The sequence below is a fragment of the Crocuta crocuta genome, unplaced genomic scaffold (genome assembly GCF_008692635.1).
Source record: "Crocuta crocuta isolate KB4526 unplaced genomic scaffold, BGI_CrCroc_1.0 scaffold61, whole genome shotgun sequence".
In the NCBI taxonomy this organism is placed as follows: Eukaryota; Metazoa; Chordata; class Mammalia; order Carnivora; family Hyaenidae; genus Crocuta; species Crocuta crocuta.
In genome coordinates, this window is record NW_027528369.1 from 2,320,415 (window position 1) to 2,336,500 (window position 16,086).

General features: G+C 45.7%; 1 protein-coding gene across 1 annotated transcript in view; it reads left to right on the top strand.

Annotated features, from left to right (window-relative positions):
• Positions 1-14,398: 14,398 nt before the first annotated feature.
• The window catches only part of WWOX (WW domain containing oxidoreductase), a 951,312-nt gene continuing 949,624 nt past the window's right edge, over positions 14,399-16,086 (top strand). Inside the window, exon 1 of the mRNA XM_077754050.1 lies at positions 14,399-14,618. Within this exon, the coding sequence (XP_077610176.1) occupies positions 14,512-14,618 (107 nt within the window). The 5' untranslated portion in view covers positions 14,399-14,511. The remainder of the gene's footprint in view (positions 14,619-16,086) is intronic.

Genomic DNA, 16,086 nt, shown 5'->3' on the forward strand with positions numbered 1-16,086 from the left:
AATGAGCACGTGCAGCCTATCTTCCTGCTAATCCATTAAATCTTTCGTTCTGGGCCAAATTAAGCCACGTGTAGGATAAATTAACTTAGACGCCCTCTTCATCTAGGGTCTGCCAGAGAGAGTCTAAGATAGATTAAACCATTCTCAGTATACAATCTACATTTAATGAAAATGCATCTACTTTTATTTTTTGTGTGATGCAGTAAGAGACAGAGAACCTTTCCTCGGGATGGAAGTAGGGAAGGAAATGGATTTGTATGTGGGAGGCAGGAAAGCAAGTAGAAAGACCATATATATCTGTCTCAGCAGATTTTAAATTCCTTAAGCGCAGGGACTATATCGTAGAAGGCCACTGAACATGATGTTTAAGAGTTGGGGCCTGATTTCCAAGGCAAGTTTTGTCACTTACTGTGTGAGCTTTGGAAACAGGCCTCCCTCTCACCCCCAGCTCTTTATCTCAGCTCATTTCAATAATCAGGATAGAAAAAAGCACAAACTTCATAGGGTGATTCTTTTATAGGAAGTTATGTCAGAGACAAAGTATATGTCCTATATGTGGGCATCACATCGGGACCTCTTTTGAACCATGGAGTACTTTGACAGTCTGAGAAACCTACAGAAACCTTCTGAAGATTGCGTTTGTAAAAACATAAGATAAAATACATGGGCTAACAATGATAGAATTAAAATATAGTTATCAAGTTTCCAAACAAATGCGTGAGTAGAATATATGTGCTTCTTTCACAATGCATGATGTAAGCTCTAGTGATGTAAGATCTAACAACCTGGCTAATTTCAAAGATGTGATAAGCATAAGCAATGCTTGGGATTTCTGCACCAACCACAATGTTGTTTGAAAACATCCTGCATTTTTATTGCAGACAAAGCTGTGGGCATCACAGTGACTACATTCACAATGGAAGGAAATGCTACGTTTCACTTAGAGGTTGATCAAGATAGAGCTGTGGCTTTTTTTTTCTGGTCTCACATTAAGAACCAGATACAGACAGGTATTTTCCTTATTATTAACTTATCACAAACAAAATTTTAGATAACTGGGACGCCTGGGTGGTTCAGTGGGATAAGCATCCGACTCTTTTTTTTTTTTTTAATGTTTATTTGTTTTTGAGAGAGAGAGAGAGAGAGCAAGCAAGCATGTGTTGGGTGGCAGTAGAGATGGAGGGAGAATCCCAAGCAGGCTCCACGCTATCAGCACAGAGCTTATCAGCTATCAGCGCAGGGGGCTCGATCTCACGGACCATGAGAGCATCACCTGAGCTGAAATCAAGAGTTGGAAGCTTAACTGAATGAGCCATCCAGGAGCCCCAAGCATCCGACTACTGATCTCAACTCACGTCTTGATCTCAGGGTCATGAGATCAAGCCTCTTAATGGACCCTGTACTGGGTGCAAAGCCTACTTAAAATTAAAAAAGAAAAAAAACACTTTAATTATCATGCCCATCTTCCACCAGCATCAATTGTGAGAAATTCCAGTCATCTCCTGGCGTATTGTTAAAATCACGTGGAGGAACACGGTTTTGTCAGCCTGGATGATGGGTTTCCTGGAGCGGAGACCCCTCCGCTCTTAAGTTTCTTGTCCTCTCCTTGTAGATAATGAAGGCCATCTTCCACCAAGTAAGTGTTCAACGCCTTCAAGATTATGGATCTTGAGCCCTGTGTAGGGGGCGCTGTGATGTCTCCAGTGCATTAGAAGGCTGTGTAGATCATGCTGTCCACAGAGGGGCCACCGCTGCCTACATCCAGGGCGAGGGCAGGGTGGTCACTGTGGAGGGGGGGTGCAGCTCGGGTGCTCAACTTTGACACTACAGTGTTTAGTAAGAGCTTACTAGAGTGTTTAGTAAGAGCTGAATGATATTGGCCATTATTTTCTGTGCTTGGCACAGAAGACAAACATAATAATTTCATTTTTTAAATTAAAAAAAAATTAATGTTTATTTTTGAGAGACAGAGCATGAGCAGGAGAGGGTCACAGAGAGAGGGAGTCACAGAATTCGAAGTAGGCTCCAGTAGGCTCTGAGCTGTCAGCACAGAGCCTGACACAGGGCTAGAACCCATGAACCGTGAGATCATGACCTGAGCTGAAGTCAGATGCCTAACTGAGCCACCCAGGCGCCCCTTTCATGTATTTAAACTGATGCAAAAAACCGAAGAAAGTGTAACAATGAATTAATTTCCTTTAAAACAAGGGCTGATTCAGATTGGTGCCACAGAGTAGCCCACAAGACAGGGAATGTTGGGGCAGATTCAACCCAGGTTAGTTCAAACTCAGGTTCCACCGTTTGGGCTCTTTAGATAAATCAGGAAAGTTCCTAACCTTTTCCTACCTTGCTGGCAAAATGGAGACAATAATAGCATTGATGCTTAGGATTTTTGTGAGAATTAAATAATCCACAGAAAGTTTTTAGCACATTGCCTGCAACATAGTATCATTTGCTCACAGTTACTACAGACCATGCAGCAGTCTCTTCTGAGCATTTGCAGGCTTGATCTTACGCAATCTCTACCTCACCCTTCCAAGAGGCAGGCATTACCATTACTGGCACTTTCTGGAAGGGGAAACTGAGATCTAATGCAATTACCAGGGAGCTGCAGAGCCTAACTTGGAGTGGCTCCTGACTTGTGTAAGCGTCAGAATGCTGCTGCCTCCAGCTGGGCGATAGGGCTGTTTGTAGCAGTCCCTAGAGATGGAGAAAGCACTGGGACAAGGAGAAAGCCAACGACGAAAAGATTAGAACTGTTTTGGGGGTTTTGTTTTTTGTTGTTGTTTTTTTTTTAAAGGAGATTTGGAGCTTGAGAGAGGAAAGAAAGAAATTATCTTTGTGTTTTCAGCTGAAGAAATAGAGGTTGAAGTTCATATTTTTACCCAAACACCCACTGGAAATAGGGGGTAAAATGAGCATTCAAGAGCAGTTCTGTCAGACCCTGGGACCCAGAGCACCCTCACTGCCCCCATCACCTCCTGCATCACACACAAAGACACACAGACTCACACAAGCACCCACAGACACATGCAGATACACACACAGACAGACACAGAGATACAGACACACACACATAGACATACAGACACACACACACAGACACAAACACATAGACACAGACACACTCATGCACAAATACACAGACTCATCCAGACATACACAGACACATACAGTGTTGAGGAGCAGACCCGGTACGTCCCTCTCTGAACTTTCTTCTAAGATTTTGATTGCATTTCCAAGGACCTAGCCCAGGAAGAAAGGGGACGGCAGGGGAATGACTTTTTTGCATGTGATCCATTTTGTTTCTGCAAAGTCAACAAAACATGCTGGATTGCCTAGGGGAGCTAAATCAGGCTGTTTACATTTCCCTGTCACTACAAATATTCTCTTGATTTATGAAAAAATAATCAATAAATGTGTATTGATGTAGATTAGCACAACCACAAAATATATGCGTGGCATGGGGCCTTTTGTTTTTCAATTTGCATTTATTGTGGCCTTTAGATATAAGCACCAGAGAAAGCATTTAAAATAATAACATGGGTAACAACGATAATGAGAGAGACACAATAATTGTGGGCATTTAATGAGTGCCTGCCCTGGGTGACGCATTATACTAGGAACTTCCTACTCGTTACGCTTTTTAATTTTCTCAAAAATATTATGAGGGTAAACTTCAAGACAGTAGATTGGACACATACATTTATAGCCACTTTCTCCCAAAAGCTCATTAAAATGACAAAAAGCGATACTTTTATTTTGCTTTGGTAAATAAATATTTAAGGAGAAAGGAAGCAGGAGAGAAGATACTAAAAAGGACATTTTGGAATCTGGAAAGCAAAATAAGTATGTGTTGGTGAACTTCTTGGATTAGGTTTGGGTCAAGTGGTAGGAACACCCACTTTAAGAGTGGTTTCAACATGTGCAGTTTATTTCTCTCACATAAATATGAAATTGGGAGTAAAGAGTTGGTATGAGAGTTCTATAAAGTTGTCAGGGACCTAGGTGTTTCGTGGCTTTCTTCACTTCCATGGATACACGCATAGCCTCAGGGTCCAAGAAGGCTGCTTGAGCTCCAGGCATCACATCCATTTTCCAGCTGGCAGTAAGGAGGACAGGGGGTGCAGATGGCATGTGCCTTCTGAAGACTCTTTTGCTTTAGGCTTTTGTCCCACGTCTTTCACCCCAAATACCAATCTCGATTAAAGATAGCTGTTATCCAGTTTGAGTAAGCCATTTTAACATCTATCTTTATGATTAAGCAGAGCCTAGTGAACTCACATTTTTTCAACAGATGCTGTACCTGACATTTACTCAACTGCGGAGTCTAAAGCACCTAGCCTTGTGCTAAACACTTCCTAGGTACACTGGCTCCAGGAACAGCCGTGGGGATAGCCATGCAATTTGGGGCCCTTAGTCTGGGTGTGCTTGTCAGTGCAAAGGGGGTGAGACTGGAGACATGAAATGAGATGCCATGTATAAATCTGAGCAGCACCAGCATTCCTCTCAAAGCTAGAACAAACAATCTTAAAATATGTATGGAACCACAAAAGACCCCGAATAGCCAAAGTAATATTGAAGAAGAAAACCAAAATGGGAGTCNGAACTTAATGGAGGACCATGGGCGAGGGGAAGGGGAGAAATAGTGGGGGAGAGGGAGGGAGGCAAACCATGAGAGACTCTTGAACGCTGAGAACAAACTGAGGACTGATGGGGGTGGGGGGAGGGGAAGGGGGGTGATGGGCATGGAGAAGGGCACTTGTGGGGATGAGCACTGGGTGTTATATGGAAACCAAATTGACAATAAACTATTAAAGAAAGAAAAACAAAACCTAAGCAGCATAAGTATCCTTGCAGACTCCAGTCTCCCTTCTTCCCTTCACCCTTCTGAGGGCCCAGGAGTGCAGTGCACTCACAAACAGGAGTAAGGATCCTTCGTTTACAACTGGGATTGTCCAGTCTGCAAGTTCACAACTGTGATTTCGTCTGGAGCACGTGGTGAAGAGTCAGAGAATACCAAGTTCTAGTGTGGCATCGCATGTCTGATTTGGGGGGAAAGTTTTGCCTTACTAAGCCTCAATTTTCCCATCTGTAAAGTGGGGATAATAGCTGAACCTACCTCATCAGGTGGCTGGTAGGATGACATAATTTGTAGTGAGTGCTTAGCAAAGTGCTTGGAACACAGTACGTGTTCAATGAACGTCAGTTGTTATTATTCGGTGGGGACTGTTAGCCCCATTAGTGGGAAAAACTGAAGTTTGGGGAACCCACAATGACTTATTAATAACTAACAGCAATAATCACTTAGTGAACACTTATTATGTATATGAACTCACATCATCTTTATCTCAGCCCCAAGAGGCTGACATTCACAATCCCCATTTTCCAGATGGGGAAATTGAGGCCTAACATAGTTACCCTCATGCTGAGATATGGAAGGGGGAAGACAGTGGCCACCAACCCTCTGATGTTTAATAAGCTTTAACTAAAGTCCACGTGGGCAAAGTTCTGTGCCGGACTTCATACCAGAAGCTAAGGATTCTGGGATGAGTGGATCTGTGCACGGCATTTAATCCGGTGGTTCTTACAGACACGGCGGAGACACAGCTAATCAGATGATTTCAGTATTACGTACTAAAGGCTACATGGAAGGAAATATGTGATTCTGCCTGTGTGAAGTCCAAAAGAGGGTGTAGTAATTATAGTAGCTATTGCTGCTTAACAAATTTTCCCCAATATGAAGCAACAATGAAGATTTCTTTCCTCACACAGTTTCTGAGGGTCTGGCCTTTGAGCATGGCTCTCATGAAGTTACAGTAAGGTGTCGGTCAAGACTGCAGGCACCTGAAGGTGTCGTGAGGGTTGGGGAGCTGCCTTTACGATGGGTCACTCATGGCCAGCAAGGTGATGCCAGCTGCTGGCTGGACCCCGCAACCCCCTTCCCCCTGGGCCCCTCTGCTTTCCTGTTCCATGTCACCCGGCTCGTTTCTCTGGAGCGAGTGACCCAAGGGAGAGCAAGGAGGAAGTCACAATGTCTTTTATGATGAAGGCCTGCAAGTCCCATGTCCTTCCCTGACATTCGACACAGCACACAGGCGGTCCCATCCAGTGTGGGAGGGACCACACGAGAGGAGAACACAGGCTGGCTGGGATCACTGGGCCATTTTGGAAGCTGGCTACCGCAGAGGTTGGTTAGCTCTGTCAGGAATTCAGGGGAGACTTTCTGGAAGAAGTCATCCCCGGAACAGCTAAGTCGGGAACAAGGAGTCATTACTTGGGATGCACAGAACTCAAGGAGTCTGTGACCTCGGTTGGAGGAAAACTGCTTCCTGATTTCCGTAAGCCTATGCCTGAAATTTAGCATTTCCTTCCAAGATAAATGCAGGAAATGAACACATTACCTGTGATTTTTGTCATCAGTAGAAATCCCAGATATTTCCTCCTATGACTATTGTTGAAGACACCTTGAAATAGTGTTGATGCTAATCAGTACTTTAAAACCATGGTGATTATCATGTCGTCAGCAAAAGTGAAAGTTTGACTTCCTCTTTGCCAATTCTGATGCCTTTGATTTCCTTTTGGTGTCTATGGCTGATTCTAGGACGTCCAGCACTATGTTAAACAGCAGTGGTGAGAGTGGACTCNCAATATTCCCTGATAACGACATGATACTCTACATAGAAAACCCAACAGACTCCACCAGAAGCCTACTAGAACTGATCCAAGAATTCAGCAAAGTTGCAGGGTACAAAATCAACATACAGAAATCGGTTGCATTCTTATACACCAATAATGAAGCAACAGAAAGAGAAATCAAGAAGCTGATCCCATTCACAATTGCACAAAAAACCGTAAAATACCTAGGAATAAACCTAACCAAGGACACAAGAGATCTGTATGATGAAAACTATAGAAAACTTATGAAAGACGTAAAGAAATGGAAAAACATTCCACGCTCATGGATAGGAAGAATATAGTTAAAATGTCATTACTACCCAAAGCAATCTATACATTCAATGCAATTCCAATCAAAATTGCACCAGCATACTTCTCAAAACTAGAACAAACTATCCTAAAATTTGTATGGAACCACAAAAGACCNATGGTATTGGCACAAAAACAGACACATAGACCAATGGAACAGAATTGAGAACCCAGAGCTAGACACAAAGGTATACAGCCAACTCATCTTTGACAAAGCAGGAAAGAACCTCTAATGGAAAAAAAGACAGCCTCTTTAACAGATGGTGTTGGGAGAACTGGACAGCAACATGCAGAAGAATGAAACTAGATCATTTTCTCACACCATGCACAAAAATAAACTCAAAATGGATAAAGNTAATAAAATAAAATAGCCAAAAAAAAATAAATAAATAAAACCACGGTGATTGATAGACCTACCAGCAGATCTTGATACATGATGCATGTTAATGAAGTACAGCATTATTATATTACAGTTTTGTTGCTCTTTTAATAATTGTATTTTTATATACATTGCCTTTATAATTCTATGTATTTTATTTTATATACTTATTTTTTATGTTTTCATTTTCCCCAACGGGGGCTTGAACTCACAACCCTGAGATCAAGTGTTGCACGCTCTTCTGACTGAGCTGGCCAGGTGCCCCTCAATGTATTTTATTTTATACACTTAAAGGTGTGATTCTAGGAAAGAACCACAGAGGTCACTGACTGCCAGGCGGGTCTGTAACATCCACACCAAGGGTAGAGAAGAAAGACACTAGGAACCACGTGGATGAAGGAAGGGGCAGCGTGCAGGCTTCCATGTCTGTGAATTGCTAACAGCCTCAAGAAGGGGAAGGCTTCCCTAGATGAGGCTGTGAGTGTACACAGGGACCAGTTCACAAAAGCTCAGACTGAAGAACCTGCACTTGGTACCATTGTTGTAGTAAATGCCTGGGATAGGGGAGCCCCCAAAATGGTTGCTTTATTTATGTATTTACTGGTGCATTTAGTTATAAATTAGTTCTTGAGAATACATAATCTGTGCACAAATGACAGAATTTGAAGTGGATACCGTGGATACAGGAAAGCCTTCCTCTCATTGCTTGGGGCGAGGACTTTGGAATGCTCTCTAACCTGGAAGCCACCACCAGCTTATCTTATATCCTCAGGAAGGGGAGTGTAAGGAGGTGGCTGCTTACATTTGCATTTTAAAGAGCTGGCTCTGATCAAGGGGCCCACTGAAGACCGGCTTTAAGGAGAAGCTGTGGGCGAGGGTGAGAGGCAGGGCTGGGAATGTCTGGGGGAGTATGTTACTCTTTGCTTTCTGAAAGACTTTACCACAAATGTGCTGGAGCATCCCACGAGTGCAAATAAACACAGCTCATTTGGTTGAGTTCAGATTTCCTATGCAAAACATGGTGGGCAGTAGAGCAAGTTAATTAAGAATAGAATACAGTCTGCATGGGGTGTCTGGGTGGCTCAGTGGGGTAAGTATCCATCTCTTGATTTTGGCTCAGGTCCTGATCTCACAGTCTGTGAGTTTGAGCCCCGCACTGGGCTCTGCACTGACAGTGTGGAGCCTGCTTGGGATTGTCTCTCTTTCTGTCCTTCCCCCACTCTCTCTCTCTTAAAATAAATAAATAAACCTAAAAAAAAAAAAAGAGAGAGAGAGAGAGAGAGACTTCTGGGGAGCCTGGGTGGCTCAGTCTGTTAAGCGTCCAACTTGGGCTCAGGTCATGATCTCGCGGTTTGTGAGTTTGAGCCCCGCATTGGGCTCTGTGCTGACAGTCCAGAGCCTGGAGCCTGCTTTGGATTCTGTCTCCTTCTCTCTCTCTGCCCCACCTTTGCTTGTGCTCTGTCTCTCTCTGTCTCTCAAAAATGAATAAATGTTAAAGAAAAAAAAAGAATAAACGTTAAAAAAAAGAGAGAGAGACTTCAGTACTCAGAGAACTGGGCGTAGTCTCTGCTCTGTCTGCGGCCAACTCTACGCTATATTTGCTAATCTGAGCCTTAGTTTATCTCTTTCTTGCAGAGTGGGGCTAATGGTACCCATCTCTACGTGTTTGTGGTGCATGTGATAATGCTTGTAAAAACCTTCATATAATTATGCATATGCTTCAAAGTCAGATATAAAATCAAAGTTGTGCTTCCTGGTTGAATTTTAAAGTTCTTAAAGTCCTTGGGGCACCTGGCCAGCTCAGTGGGTAAAGCACGTGACTGTTGATCTCAGGGCTGTAAGATCAAGCCCCACACTGGGTATAGAGATTACTTAAAAATAAAAATCTTAACCAAAAAAATAAAATTCTCAAAGTCTACTTCTAATCACTCATAGCAACAATGCCAATAGCTAATGCCTTGTGGTATCATATTTAAGAATAATCACTTGCTTGGTGCCTGATGCTCGAAGCAGTGGTGGAAGACTTTAAACAGAATGGACTCCTCACCACAGTTTTCCAGTGACCCGGGGCACCAGGACCACCTCCCTGGAGGGTAATTCTCTCTGTGGGGCAGAAGGTAGCCAGGCATGAAGTTAGGCTCAAGTATAGGATTTTGAGAATGGTGGGATTTTAGCAGTTATATACTAAAGCTACATTGAGCCGTGGGGCCTTTACATGTAAATATTACAAATAAAATTTCCAAATGTGAGGATCTGATTTTGAGATGGAAATATGTTTACCGGGGAAGAGTGCCTAGCTGCCGCCCAGGAGACAATAAGCCTGATCATTTGGTCCTGAGGAATCTGTAATACAATGAAATCACTCTCTCCTAATGCTTCAGGGAATCAGGTTTTCTCTTTAAGGCAGATGTTGCAGGAAGTTAACAATGACCATATGGAGGTGTGTGGGTCCGGGAGGTGGTAATATGAACATTCACTGTACTCGCCTCAAGTTTTCTCGATGTTTTAAAATTTAATAAGAAATGTTGGGAGGGACACCTGGGTGGTTCAGTCGGTTGAGGGTCCCAACTCTTGATTTCAGCTCAGGTCATGATCTTGCGGTTGTGAGATCAAGTCTTGTGCTGGGTCTGAGTTGAGCGTGGAGCCTGCTTGGGATTCTCTGCCTCTCAAAATAAACAAATAAAGACATGTTGAGAAAAAGGAATAAAATAAGACCACCAGAAAATAAATAAAAGTAGAACAGATATAATATCATGCAACTTAGTACTTTAAGTGCAATATATTTTGCTTTACGAAAAATTCATTTCTTTTATTTTTCTCACTTTCCCACGGAATAGTGGCAATCCCTGGGCACCCATCTGTGGATCACAGGGACCCCTTGTTCTAGAAAGACAGCACAGGGGGAAGTTGGTTGAGAGGGTGAGTTTGGGGCTAGTCCTCTTGTCTGGATTCAAATCCCAGGGCCTGCAGGCTCTTGCTCACTGAGTGACTGTGGGCAAGTTACTTAAATTCCATGTGTCCCAGTTCCATCATCTGAACAAACAGGGCTCGATAACAGAATAAGGGAAGCGACTTGGCCTTACCAAGTAAGTGACTTGGACTTACTAAGTCACTGTAAGTGACATTTGCTGAGTTTGGTCCCAAAGAGATTAACAGGAAATCCTACAGCTGAAACTCTCCCTTGTATCTGTTCACCTGTACATCTTGGTTCAAACTTTTCTTAAAACCCTCAAACCATAGCTCTTTGTGTGTCTGTTTTTTTTAAGGTTTTTTTTTTTTTATATCTGAGACAGAGTCAGAGTGTGAGTGGGAGAGGGGCAGAGAGGGAGACACAGAATCTGAAGCAGGCTCCTGACTCTGAGCTGTCAGCACAGAGCCTGATGCGAGGCTCGAACCCACAAACCGTGAGATCAGGACCTGAACTGAAGTTGGACACTTAACCGACTGAGCCACCCAGGTGTGTGTCTGTAGGTCTTATCTTAATAGATTTTTAGATGCAGGGGATGTTTCCTTCCTTTCCTTCCTTCCTTCCTTCCTTTATCAGACACATGGCATACTTTTTTCCTCACTCATTGTGTGTTTGAATAATCAGTGAAATACAAACATAACTTCCTATGTGAGGCCACAATGATCAGGACAGTTTCGCCCCAGAATCCTGTGCAGTATTCTTCCTTATTGGTTACTTCCCTTGAGAAGTTCATCAGAAGAGCCAGGAAGCTTCCCAAGTCTCATTAGCCTATTGACTTTGGCACAAAAACATGAAGCTGAATTTCCCAAGGAATGGTGATGTCAGGTACATCAGGTTTGCGGAATTGTTGGGGTGTCTGTGTGTGCGTTTGTGGGGGTGGAGGTGGCCAGGGATATTACACTAAAACTTGTGTCCACTGTGTGAGTCATGACAAACTGCTTTTAGTAACAACACACCCAGCTATGCTCATACATCGTCACTTCCTGCATAAATGATCACTCAAAGAGAAAAGACAGTTCAGATGTAGAAATCCTTGTTAGAAATGGTCATTGGCCTTTCAAATTGTGGGCAGATATGGCCATCTGGTGTGCACTACAGAACCACACATTGAATTTTCTTTTAATCTCCTCACTACCAATCAGTGTGATTTGGTTGGCTTTCCAAGAGCAAACCTCTCTTTAGGCTTTCTTAGGGGTACATCTTGAGGACCTTGGCTCATTCCCAAACTTCAGGCTCTTCAAACCCATAATAATTGTACACACTACACAAGTTCGCCCTCTTATAGATCCTTGTAAGGCCAAAGTCAAAGCCATGAATAAGTTGAACTTCAAGGGGCACAGAACTGTTAGTAAGTAGAGGAAGCCAGTAAAGGGAGAGCAGAGCAGAGAGGGGGCAGCAAGAGACCATGAAATCCAAGAGAGGAAAAAGAGGTGCCTGTCCTCGGGCTCCCTCAGGCCCTAATAACATTCTAATGAGCTCACGCACACCCTGGATATAAACTTTTGAATTGTTGCTCACAATCAAATAAGTATGACCCAACCAGTATCAGTCTGAGTGAAGCCAAAAGACTGTAAACTCCAAAATCTGACATGCCTACCTTCACAGGTCCCCAAATGTCCGTACATCGTACTTCTTTAGCAGTCTGATAGAAGACACAGAGAAGAACAAAATGAGGTCGTCATAACCATTTGGGACCGTTAGTATTGTCTGGGCCACTCAGCCAGACTTCTGTCAGCCCAGGTCTCTCACCTGTTTTGAGGGACTAGGAATTGAAGCCAGGGCCCTCCGGCAATGTTAGAGACCCCCCATCTGAGCCAGCAGCGTCTGCATCCCACCTTGTGAATCTCTGGCCCGGAAGGCCAGAGATGCTGCTAAATATACTACAATATACAGGATAGACACCTCCGCGCCCCCTCCTCCGCCCCCCGCAACCAGGAATTATCTGGCCCCAAATGTCAGTAGTGCTGAGATTGAGAAACTCTGATGTTCACGGCAGGAGAAGACTTGAGGACATAATTTAAGTGGTAGGAAGGACAGAGGGTTGCTCTAGAGGTTGAGAATTCGACCAAGGAGACCACCACCAAGCTTGGGGAAGACACCATACTCTGTCACTACCTGTGGCCTGATGCTGGGTCACAGGCAACAGGTGCAGCAGCAGAGTTAAGATAAATCGAAGCAGTCAGTCCTTGAACAGAGCTACAGATTATGATCGGAGAGACTAAGACTAATCAACTGATTCCATTTATTCCCCTCCCCATCATTAGGAGGCATTGTGACCTAATCTCTATTTACATCAAAGGAATAAATAGCCTTGTGTGACAGAGACGAGGGTCTAAATTAGAGTGAGCAGAAGAGCAGTTCATTAATAAATTAACTTATTTATTTATTAAATTAAAAAAATTAATTTATTTCTGAGAGAGAGAGAGAGAGAGAGAGAGAGAGAGAGACAGTGTGAGCAGAGGAGGTCAGAGACAGGGAGACACAGAATCTGAAACAGGCTCCAGGCTCTGAGCTGTCAGCACAGAGCCGGACAGGGGGCTCGAACCCACCAACCGAGAGATCATGACCTGAGCCCAAGTCGGAGGCTTAACCGACTGAGCCACCCAGGCACCCCTAAATTAACTTATTTAAATGCACATGGATTGGAGAGTGATATTTTGATAAATCTGAGATGTGATAGCAAACCTGTTAAAACTAAACTAGACTTTTCATTAGGTTTGTTTTTGGTTGGGCACCTTCAAAGGAAAGCAAGTGTCTTCCCTAAAGAGCAGACAGGGCAGGAATCCCAAAGCAATATCAATTTTAGGACCCGAGGAAGCCTGAAAGCCACACAGCCCCCTCTCTCCCCATCCTCCCACCCCTTTAAATATTTAATTTCTCTGATGGAGGCTTACGTATTTCTGAGACGTAGGCCACCAAAATTCTGGTCAGCAGATTTCCCTGGAATGCTGAGTTGGGGAGCAAGTTTCAATCGGGGAATGTTCTAGAAAACTCCGTAGACAAGGCCACGTTAAGGATACGCTTCCAGTTTTGGACACAGGACATGTATAGAATACTTGTCGGTGCCCCACGAGGGGTTGAGAGAGGCCATTTTGTAAATTGGGAATTTCGTTTTAAACGAAGTCGATTTGTAGGGGGCCAAACCTAAGCCATCACCTTGATGCATTAATTTATTTCATTCAATAAACTTGTAGGTCTAGGCCTTTTACTAAGTGCTGGCGATAGAAGAAGAGACGCGGCGCTCAGTGAGTTCTGTCAGGAGCAGGCAGATAAAATAAGTCACTAATATGAGCAATAGAGTCTCCACTGCGAGTCATTCCTCTGCTCTGTCTTCTAACTCTGCCCACGTTACGGAGGCGTCCGGCACATGAAAGAGAGAAGTCCATGAATTCTTGGCCCAGAACTCGGCCCTTTATCAACGGTAGCCCTTTACTTATAAACAGAGTTTTGCTGTGGCTGGAAAAAAAAACTTTTCCGACGCTGGGTCGTTGGAAGGTTGCGGACGTGTGCATTTTTAACGTTCCCACGTTTTATAACGTTACGGTTCCATGCACAATAAAGTGTGTGAATCAGCCTGCGTGATGGGAGGCTCTGGAAGCTTTCTGAGCAGTGACATCCACCCTTCACACTGTCCTAGAAGAAGGAGACGCCAGAGCCCAGAGCACCAACATCCGCACCCCTGCTCTCCGCTCCGCGCTCTGCGCCAGCTCGGCCCGGCCTACATTTCCCAGGATGCTCATTTGCCGGCGCTGCTTCAGGATTGGTCAGAACAACGCGGAAGTCATTGCAACTCGCTCCGCCGCGGGCGGAGTTCTGGACCAGGACTGGGTGCGCACGCCCCTTCCCTGCGGCCCGGGAGGAGGACGAAGCTCCGCTCCAGAATCACAGAGCGCCCACCGCGTTTTACTTCCAGCCGAGCGGCAGTGCGCCCTCCGCGGTGCTTTCACCGCCGGTCTTTCAGGGCCACGCCCCTTTCATCCCGGCAGCTGCGAATCTCCGGAGACTGGATTCCAGCTGCCGAGGCGGCTGAGCGCCTCTGGGCGGCGCAGTGCGCAGGCGCGAGCGTGTGGGTCTCGCCGCGCGCGGCGCTCGGTTGTAGCGGGAGAGAGTTCCTGGGTGAGGAGACCCGACAGCGGGCACCGGAGCGAGCGGGTGACCGAGCGCTTCCCCTGCCGCCATGGCAGCCCTGCGCTACGCGGGTCTGGACGACACGGACAGCGAGGACGAGCTGCCCCCGGGCTGGGAGCAGAGAACCACCAAGGACGGCTGGGTTTACTACGCCAAGTAAGGGGCCGCAGGGGGGCCGCCGGGCCTGGGACGCACCTGGAGGGGCCGCACCTGGAGCCCTGACGGCCTCGCGCGCCCGGGCCCCTGCGCTGCCCCGAACGCCCCCTGCGCGGGGACGGGCGCGAGGGCCGCGCGAAGCGGCGGTGAGAGTTAAAGAGCTTCCTCAGGGAGGCCCCCGAGGTCCTGAGGAGGGGTCGGCTGCTTTTCTCGCCCTGGGTCCGGTGGGGTCACCTGGCGGCGCTCAGGCGCGCCCTCTGCTGCTCAGGAAGCGGCGCTGCACGAAGTCATGGTGGCTAAAGAGCCTTATTCCCTCTCCCGAAAAAGAAGTCAGAAAAAACAAACAAAAAAACCGATGCCTCGGGGGTTCTGGGGCAGGGAGCTCGAAGTATGTATTTTAAATAAATGCCCTAATATAGTTATGCATATGTATATCTACATACACATACTGATGTGTGTGTATATAATAGAATTCCGGAAGTTTCCCCGCAAAGTTTTGGAAACACTAGTAACAGACCCTGTTTCCCATCACTAAGTGTGTGACTTTGGGCCATTGAAAGAACTCTCAGTCTTTTTCATCTGTAAAATGGGCTGCTAGAGTTCCAATTCAGGCAGCGTACTTAAGCACTTAGCACAGATCTAATAAGTACTCAATACTTTCACTTCCCCCGCCCGCTACCTGCTCTGCAGCTGTGACAGCACCGCCTAAGTCTGATATAATCACCTGCCAGTGGTTCTCAGTACAGATTTCAGAGACCCTCAGGCCGCCGACACCCACCTTGGGGAAATCTGTATTTCTAGGCTTTCCCTGCAAGGTAGGTTCTCAGTTGGCTTTGAGAAACACAGATGTAAATATCTTATTTACATACAATATATTATCTGAAAACTCAGAAAATATCTTATCCTTGGATCCTCCTCCAGAAATTCTCATGTAACTGGTTTGGGCCCTCCCCGCCTCCACTGGTATGTTGTAAAATCGGACCAGGCGATTCTCCAAGGTTGGAAATCGCTGCTGTCTTTGGTTGCTTGGTAGAAAGAAACCCAGAAAAGAAAAGAAAGGAAAAAAGACCTTGGAGAGTTTATTCATTCAAGACACAGTGGGGTTTTATCACGTGCCAGGCTTTTTGCTGGGTGCTCCTTATGCTGAGATAAATAAGACCCAGCTGTCACCGGTGTTACCAGCCGGAGTGACGTGTGGGTGGTTCCCGTGTAGCCTGCTGGCAGGACGCAGGTGTGGTAGGTGGGGGGCCCCGCAGGTGAGCCCCAGAGAGGTGGCCTCCGCACAGGTAGAAGTGGGCGTGCTCGGGCAGGCCCAGGTGGAGGCAGCCTAGCGGAGGGCTCCGTGTGGCCCGCGTGCTGCCGGAGCCGTGGGAAGACTGAGGCCACAGTTTATGGAGGGGCTGGGGCTCCAGCGTCAGGCCCTGGGGGGCCACTGAAGGCTTGGAGCCAGGGAGTGTCTTCGGGTGTA